The sequence below is a fragment of the Artibeus jamaicensis genome, unplaced genomic scaffold (assembly GCF_021234435.1).
Source record: "Artibeus jamaicensis isolate MK-2021 breed Jamaican fruit bat unplaced genomic scaffold, CSHL_Jam_final scaffold_1019, whole genome shotgun sequence".
NCBI lineage: Eukaryota > Metazoa > Chordata > Mammalia > Chiroptera > Phyllostomidae > Artibeus > Artibeus jamaicensis.
Genome location: NW_026522025.1, coordinates 34,049,621 through 34,058,902, shown reverse-complemented (window position 1 = coordinate 34,058,902; position 9,282 = coordinate 34,049,621). Strand labels below are relative to the sequence as shown.

The following is a 9,282-nucleotide window of genomic DNA, read 5'->3' as shown; positions in this document are numbered from 1 at the left end:
GCATCCTGCCTCAAATGTCAAAGGGGGCTCAAGTCCTCCCTGGCACTCACCTAGTAAATCCCATCAGCTTGCAGAGATGCTCCATGGAGTCCTCCCCCACCCAGCTCCCTCCTCTCTCCTCAGACTGTCTCTGCTTCCCAGGCCCCCACCACACCCCCAACCCCCACTCCACCCCCACCCCCAACCGTTGGAGAAACTGAGGGAAAAAATGGTTCTTGATTTACAGACAATTCAAATACTGAAAGATAGACTCTGATTATTTTTGTATAATAATACTCAATATCCCAAAGATAATACAAAGCTGCGTTATGTAGAATAATTCAATCCGATGCTCACTGATCAAGTGTTAAACATAACTATAAGATCGAGTAGTGTTTGTTCACCATGCCTTAATTCTAATGTGTGGTCCACATGAGGAAGTGTGTCAGAGCACGCTGTGACACCTGCTGACAAGCCAGGGCTCAGGGCAGTTCTCACCCCCACTGCAGGTGACTGACTCTCCTGACGAGTAAACTTTGGAAACCAACTGCACACAGCAGCACTATTTCATTTTACTTGTCTGTTTGAAGTTAATAGCTTCTGGCTTGCATATTCCAGTGTACTTATATTTTTTTAAAGTTTTCTTAACACGTCTATTCCTACCCCAAATTTTGAATGTTCAGTCCAACAAATAAGCCCTGCAATTCCTCCTGATCATTATACAGCAATAAAAGACTCATGTTTTACTCCCAAATTCTGCTCCCAATTGCCTAGAGAAAAGTAGAGAAATGGTAAAAAGGATGTCTGTTAAACAAATTCATGTTATTTTCTGACAAAATTTCAGATACCTTGTTATATCTTGGCAATTTGTAGTGCACCAAATATATCAACACATTTGAATGCATTGCTTAACTTGCTCATTGTTAAAACACTACACTAATTCTAGAAATTTTCTCAGTTTATTGAAACCCTGTCTGGTACATAGCAGCCTATAAATAAAAAAGAATCAGGCAGAAATCCTTGCTTTCTCTCTAACACAGATGAGAAAACAGAGGCTCACACAGGTAAATTCCCTTTTGAAGGTCTCACTGACCTTGAGTAAGTGATTTGAACCCTGGAGTTTGAACCCAGCAGCCACTCCAGAATCTGTGCTCTGACACCCCAGGACTGCCCTGGGCTCTCCCACAGGACTCATCCTCCCTCACTGTCCCCCCTTCCAGCTGTACTGCTGGTCCTGTCCTGCCTGCTCATCCCCGTGATGGGACGTGTCCCCCCACCTGCTTGTAACTGGGCATGGAGTGTCATTGTTTCAGTCCAAAGTCAACTCTTCACCTTCATTTAGAACTACCATCCCTGCTCTCTAAGAGTTTCAATTTTTCATCAGTACTTACATAGGATTCAGTATGTAGCACATCATTTTAACAGCATTATAAATTTTATCATATATTTAATCTTCCTAATGACCCTAAGGACCAATTCATTGTTATTTTTTATTATTATTTTTAGTGTTGCCATTTCATGGAAGAACAAACTGAGGCACAGAGAACTTAATCTTTCTAATGGCCACACAGCTAGGAAAGTATGGGAATACATGAAAGTTGGTTAGAATTGTCTTTGAGAAAATAAAGGGACAGTCAAAGCATTTCACTGCTTTCTGTCCCTTGATTTCATGAAATACCCCCTGCGATGAAAACATTCAAGTCGGGCCTCACCCAGCTGTGGGGTTCTGGCAGATCTGGACTCACCCTGAAACACCCTGGCTACTGCCTCTTTCCTGTCAGCATACAAAAAAGAAATGGCCTTGTATTACTGTTAAATAAATGAATTCTTGCCCTCATAACTTTAAGTCCTGTAAAGGTCTGTCCCATGGTGTTTTGAGAGCAAGTCACATTTTTATCTCTTCTTCTTCTCAGAGTCTTCCCTCCTCTGGCTGCTCCACTCCCATAATTCCCTAAGCCTGTCCTGCTCAGGGTCGAAGGTCACATTTATTTCTCTACCCCGAGAGCCCTCCCGGACCACCCTCTACACGATTCAGCCCCACACTCCCTGTCACGGCCCCTGCTTATCTTCTGGGGAGCACTTCCCATCATCTAATACACATGCAACATGCATGTTGCTTATTTGCTTTATTCGGCATCTGTCTCCTCCCACTAGCACAGAGCTCCTTCAGATAGGAATTTGTATCCCTTTTGTTCGCCACTTGATACAGAGCACCTAGAACAGTGCCCGGCACATAGTAGGTACAGAAAACGTATGCAGTTAATGAGAAACCAGATCATTCTGGAACTCCAGGTATCTTCTCTGGTCACTCCTCGTCTCCTGCATGTCCCTTTCTGCCTCTACTTACCCCTATTGTGTTAGTGTTCTGAAGGCGCCATCGTCAGTGCTTTGTCTTTCTCTCTGTTCCTTTTATCCATTAGATAAGCAAGGTTGTTTTGTCAGTGGACAAGGATGGGGCCCAGAGTGGGTTTTTCTCAGGCCAGCCTGTGATGCATGGGTGTGACTTTGAGCAGAAAAGACTTCATAACAGGAGTCCAGGTGATTTTGAGAGAACGTTTATTAAAGCTGCGGACAGTGAAACAAAGGAAGGACTTAGGGTAGAAGAAGCAACAGGGAGAGACTAGGCAGTGCTCTGCTTTCCCTCTCTAGAAACATTATCGGAAGGAAGTGAGCTGTGGTGGGGCTGCTGTTAGCTCAATGGAAAGTCAGAGAAGGGGGGACTTGGAGACAGGATCACGAGGAAAGACGGGGACAAGGAGCCCACTGCTTATAAGTCTCTTGGGACCCTCAGAGTTTAGGAAGAAGGCACTAAAAAGTTCATGCCCTAGAAAGGGCATGGACATGCTCTAGAGAGAGCCCACATCAGTACCCTTCGTCTTGAAGGTTATTCCTCACTTTTGTGGGCAAGAATCTTAAAGGGGGCTTTCAGCAGAATAGTCAACAGCTTTCCAGATGTGTTTTCAATATACTGATGCTTCCAAATGAGCATATAGGGAAGCATTGGATTATTCTATGATCTGCTGTTTTACTTTTATCTTGGATCCGTCTGGCTTAATTGAGATTTTGTTTGTTCCTCAACTTCATCTGTTTTGGCATCGAACTAGAATACATTGCATTAACTGGCTCTCTGTCCTCTATTTTCCCAACCAGGGTGATTTAAGCCGTATATCTATGGTTAGGGAGGAGAGATGTGAACCATTTGCTTTCAAGTGTCCTTGGTTAGGGAAGATAAGGTCTTTCAGTTCACTAGCTAACTATAAGTTGTTCAAATTGTTTGGCCGTATTTAATTTTCTTGTCTCAGTTTGCAATTCCATTTGCACAGGAATTTTTCTACCTTCTTACTCTCCCGCCTCAGTTTGAGGGTTCATTTATGAATTAATTTGATAATGTACATAAAGTATCTGTACCAGGCCTTGGACACACTAGGCCAAAAACTTATCTTTTAGGAACATACAAAATGTAAGAAGCTGACATATAAGCTCCAGCAGCAAAAAGTTGATAATGCGAATGACTTCTGTAACCATTAGATATGACGTTGGGATGTTGCGTTTTACTGAGTTCTTCCTCTGGGTTACAGCTTACCATGGCGTCTGGATCCACGACAATGAACCTCATCTGCCTGGTGGAAAACCAGAAAAATCAACTGAGAGTAAATCCAAAAGCACTGGAGATCCTTGACAAGATCTCTCAGCCTGTGGTGGTGGTGGCCATTGCAGGGCCGCACCAGACGGGAAAATCCTACCTAATGAACCGCCTGGCAGGGACAAACCCCGGTGAGTGTTGCTTTGGGCCATTTGCTTGGAAACAGTGAAAACACAGGCTGGTCACTCCTCCTTCATAGTCATCTTAGGGAAAAACCTAACTCCTCCCACTGAAGAAAATTAAATTTTCATTGAAAAATGTATAATTTTAACTCCATCTGTCCATAAAAATCTCACTAATTTGTCCAGGAATTAAGAGATCCCCAAACTTATCGAAGATGCACCCTACAAGTCGTCTCCAGGGCAGCTCAGCTCCAGAAATTATTCTTTTCCTTTTCCCCACATCACTTCAGCCCTAAACTATAGGGAAGTTTCAGTAACAACCAAATATTTTTTAATATTTCCTGTTTTTTTAAAAAGGGTCGGAAGCAGAATAAACAGCAGTATAGTCTCTGTACTTTATATCGCTGTTTATATCTCAGTGGGGATACTGCCTAATTATTTGCTTCATTTCATAGCAAAACTGTGATGAATTATTATACCTCTCTTTTCTTCTCCCTTTCTTTCTCCCTCCCCAATCTTTTTTAATATGTGAATTATAACACATGTAGAAAAGGTTAATAAATGTAAAATAAACATCTGTGTAATCACTGCCAAGATCAAGAAATAAAACATCATCAACACCCAAAAGCCCAAGTCATGCTCTCTCACACCTCACTGCAGTTCACCAGTGTTTTGATTTTCATGGTTTCCTCTTTCTCTCTTTCTTTCTCTCTCGCTCTCTCACTTTCTGTCTCTCTCTCTATATAACTCTCTCCCTCTCTCCCTTTCCTTCTTTTTTTTCCTCCCTATTTTTCTTTCTTTCTCTTTTCTTTTTGCTTCTTAATATCCCTTTGAGTTTTAACAAAAAATTTTGGTTTTGTATTTCTTTTAGAGGAATTCTTAACCACCAATCAGGGGAGAGGACACTTTTCCTTGCGTTGCCTGAATTAATTATAGAAGTTTTAGTTTTGGGGGTTTTTTTTGAGTGATTAAAGGTTAAGAACTCAGAGAGATATTAGTCAAGTGTTTTCAACAGTGTCTTTTTTCTTCTACTCAAGATAACATCAGGTGGGAACCAGGTGATTTTCCATTGCTGAGGAGGTTTCTACCCTTAAAATATGTTGACATCTAAATTGTGGATTTACCACCCCACTCATAACACAGAAAGAACAAAAAGAAAGAGATTTGCACCCAGTCAAGTTCCATGAGCATGACCAGGTCCCTACTTTCTCTCTCTTTGTTCGTGTCTTGCTTTATGTTTTTTACCTCTCATAACTGAGAGCAATAACCTCCAAATACACATTATCTTTCCTCACTGAGGGAATTGGAACTTCAAATTACTTTGTACTAGTCAGAAAGCAAACAAACAATATCACATGTAAAAGAATGCTGACCATATCAGGCTTTATAGCCTCTTTATGGATTACACCCTGAATGTGGGAATTGAATGGCCTGAGCCCTGATGAATCAACCTCTCCTAGATATTTTGTTATGTCAATTTCTATTCTTCATTGAAGGAAACATTAACACATGGCAGATGGTCAAAACCCTGGACTATACTATAGAACAAGATATATGGTCAGCAGGTTCCTGGACATATATCTCACATCTGCTCCCACTGTGTATTTAATTTTAGCCTTTGGAAAGAGGATCTAGAAAATTTCACAAGTCTTTTCTGCTTTCTCTTTCATTTTATCCCTACCTGAGGCAGTGAGCAAAGAACTCATTATTTGTTTAAAAAGAGAAAAAGACTTGTAGTCAAGATGGCGGTATAGGTATACATGACTCGCCTCCTCACACAACGACATCAAAATTACAACTAAATTATAGAACAACCATCATTCAGAACCAGCAGAAATCAAGATGAATGGAAGTCTGACAACTACAGAATTAAAGAAACCACATCCATTCAGACTGGTAGGAGGGGAATAGGCAAGGAACGGGCTGGTCCCACATCCACATGAGGTGGATAAAAATTTGGAAGGGATATCTCTGGAACTAGGAGTCCAAACCCCATACCATGCCCCCAAGCCCAAGCTGGCAGTTCAGGAAGATAAGTCCCCATAACCTCTTGCTGCAAAAACCTGGGAATAGAGTTGATGAAAGAAACTGTCTAGAGCCCCAAGAATTTCCTCTTAAAGAACTCTCACATGAACTTACTCAAACTCACTCCCTTTGTGATCCATCACTGGCTAGCAGCTTGGAAGGCACCACTGGCAGACAGGGAGGAACTGAAGCATCTGGCATCAAGGTGAGAGCTTGGAGACAGCTTTGTCCCATACCAAAAAGCAACCAGAGCCACAGAGCCAGCAGGCGGGTGCCATATCAGAGTCTCCATCAACCTAGCTAACACTGCCCCACTCTGGAGATTCCCTGAGGCTCTTGCTTCACTAGTTCCTAAATCCTTTCAAACAATAGCTGTTCTCAGTGAACTCTCAGGCCCCATATCTCTTGCTAAGTAGCCCCAGGCACAAGACTAATAGCAGCCAGCCCAGATTCACAGCTTGGCTTCATCTGGAAAGCTCCAAGTTCAGCACAAGTAGCAGTCATCTCAGATTGCTCTAAAGTTCAGGAAGGGTGGTCCTGGGCAAAACACAGGGGACTGACCTTGGCCTGTACCAACCAGGAAAGCCCAAAGCCTGCGCACCCAGTGGACAGCTACATACCACATTGGAGCACCACCACCACGCCCCTACACAGCTGATCCTTTATGAAGGGTGACAGTTGGTGGTCAATGGTCAAAGCCAAGCCTTGCAACTGGCTGGCCTGGGTAAATCCCTCCTATTGACGTGCTAACAGCAACCAATGCTCAAGCAACCAAGGCAAGAGGAAGGTGTACTGAGCCCATGAGAAGGGTACACCTCAAGTGCCCAGCTTGTGTGATAGGGGAGGCTGTGCCACTGGACGATACTGGACACCTACTATGTTAGGCCACGCTACCAAGACAGAGAGTCATAACGGCTCTACCTAATACATGGAAACAAACACAGGGAGGTTGTCAAAATGAAGAGATAAATAAACATGGCCCAAAAGAAAAAACAGATCAAAATTCTACAAACAGAACTAAATGAAGATAAGCAACCTATCAGATGCATTTTGAAACACTGGTTATAGGGATGCTCAAGGAACTTAGCAAGGACCTCAACAACATAAAAAAATCCAGTCAGAAATAAAGGATACACAAATTGAAATAAAGAACAATTTACAGAGAAATGACAGTAGTGTGAAGAAGCAAAAAATCAAATTAATGATTTGGAACTTATGGTAGCAAAAAAAAAAAAACCCAATTAGTACAAGAAGAAAAAGGAATCCAAAAAAATGAAGATCATATAAGCAGCCTCTGGGACAACTTCAAGCATTATAACATCCGCATCATAGGGGTGTTAGAAGGAGAAGAGAAAGAGCAGGAAATTGGAAATCTGTTTGAACAGAATATGAAAGAAAACTCCCTTAATTTGGTGAAGGAAACAGACATGCAAGTCCAAGAAGCACAGAGTCCCAAACAAGGTGGATGCAAAGAGGCCCACTCCAAGAAACATCATAAGTGAAATACCAAAGGTTAAAGATAAAGAGAGAATCTTAAAGCAACAAGAGAAAAGAAGTTAGTCACTTAAGGGGAGTCCCCATAAGACTGTCAGCTGATTTCTCAAAAGAAACTTTGCAGGCTAGAAGGTTTTGGTAGGAAATATTCAAAGTCATGAAAAGCAAGGACCTACAGCCAAGATGGCTCTACTCAGCAAAGCCATCATTTAGAATTAAAGGGCAGATAAAGAGCTTCCAAGACAAGAAAAAACAAAGGGAGTTCATCATCACCAAACCATTATTATATGGAATGTTAAAGGGACTTATTTCAGAAAAAGAAGGAGACCAAAACTGTGAACAATAAAATGGCAATAAATACATACTTATCAACAGCTGATTCCAAAAAACTAACGAAGCAAAGAAGAACAGAGACACAATCATGGATACGGAGAGCATTTTGATGGTGGCCATATGGGAGGGGGTGTGGGGCAATGGGTGAAGAGGTGAGGGTATTAAGAACTACAAATAGGGACTTACGGAATAGCCTTGGGATGTAAAGTACAATATAGGAAATCAAGTAGCCAAAGAACTTATACGCATGACCTATGCACATGAACATTAGTGTGAGGTGCGCCTGAGGGAGTGAGGGATGGTGGGTGGAGAGGGTCAAAGGGGGAAAATGTGGACAACTGTAATAGCATAATCAATAAACTATAACTAAAAAAAAGGTAAAAATGAGAAGCATACAAGGATGAAAGGGAGAAAAAAATTCCAACAAAAGCTGCTGTATTGTACAGGTCCTGGCAAGACACAAATGACCCACACAGATCCTGGACTATCTGCTGCTACCGTATATTACTCCCTCCTCTTCTTTTGCAGATTTCCCTCTGGGGTTCATGATGAAGTCTGAAACCAAGGGCGTCTGGATGTGGTGTGTACCCCACCCCTCAAAGCCCAACCACACTCTGGTTCTTCTGGACACAGAGGGCCTGGGCAATGTGGAAAAGGTGAGGCAGAAAACCTTCTTTCTTCTTGGTTTTCTTCTTAAAATGTAAACCCCACTTACATTTTAATTTGCTACCTCAGTTCAAATTTTATGACACATTCCTCTAAAATACAAATTCAGTTATGAACAATGAGGCTAACTTCTGTTTCATTCTATTTAATTTCTTGGTAAACTCAACACTTTAATTAGGAATAGATCATTTTATTTTTACACAGGTGCAAATAACACATATCAAATACTTACTGGGCAGCTGCAGTTAGCGGTTTGTGTTAAGCACTGCAGATATGACAGTGAATGAAGTGAAGACCCACAGCCTAGTTGAGGAGATAGATAATATGCTGCATTATCAGAACAGGGTACCATGGATACAAAAATTGAGAATCTAATCCAGTCATTCTTAAAGGAAGTTGTAACGCATTGGATCTACTAGTTAAGATATGTGAGATTAATGTGGTTGGAGGTAGGACCCATGAAAATGGGTTGCAGTAGAATAATCTACTTAAATAATCTCCAGAAATGCTTCAGCTACACCAGGAATATTTTTTATTTGAAGATGAATTCTGCACTGACTTCCGTAAAAGCATGAGTTACACCTACCAAAAGCACTATTAGGGGATGGTATAATATTTTGTATTTATAGTGATCCTTGCAATTCGATCTTTTCTCATTATTTATATTAGTGTACATCTAAGTTGAAAGTTGCACCAGTGAATTTCTGGCTGCCTTTACTGCAAAATTTTTTTTAATGTTTTAAAAGAGCAAGGGAATAAGTGTAGGAAAATCTGAGTGTAAAAAATTCTCAATAATCAGCTCAACATAACCCATGATGGTCTACTGATGTCTAATAGATTGTAATTTGCATAAACCTTCTTTTTCACGTAATCACATTTGTTAAGGAAACAAGACATACCAAATAGAACTGCTAGAAGCAGAACTATGTGCCGTCCTTACAGCTCTAGAGTATTTCCATAGTATCTAACTCTATTGCAGAGTCACTCATGACTTGCCCTGAATCTTGTTTTTAGCCTCAT

The 9,282-nt window shown here is 41.3% G+C and overlaps 2 protein-coding genes across 2 annotated transcripts in view; both read left to right on the top strand.

Annotated features, from left to right (window-relative positions):
* LOC119042748 (guanylate-binding protein 1) overlaps positions 1 to 9,282 on the top strand; it is a 132,968-nt gene that overhangs the window by 55,414 nt on the left and 68,272 nt on the right. The gene's annotated exons all lie outside the window — the stretch shown is intronic.
* LOC119042768 (guanylate-binding protein 7-like) overlaps positions 1 to 9,282 on the top strand; it is a 33,363-nt gene that overhangs the window by 386 nt on the left and 23,695 nt on the right. Inside the window, exons 2-3 of the mRNA XM_037136549.2 lie at positions 3,558 to 3,753; positions 8,125 to 8,252. Coding sequence (XP_036992444.2) covers positions 3,564 to 3,753; positions 8,125 to 8,252 — 318 coding nt within the window. The 5' untranslated portion in view covers positions 3,558 to 3,563. The remainder of the gene's footprint in view (positions 1 to 3,557; positions 3,754 to 8,124; positions 8,253 to 9,282) is intronic.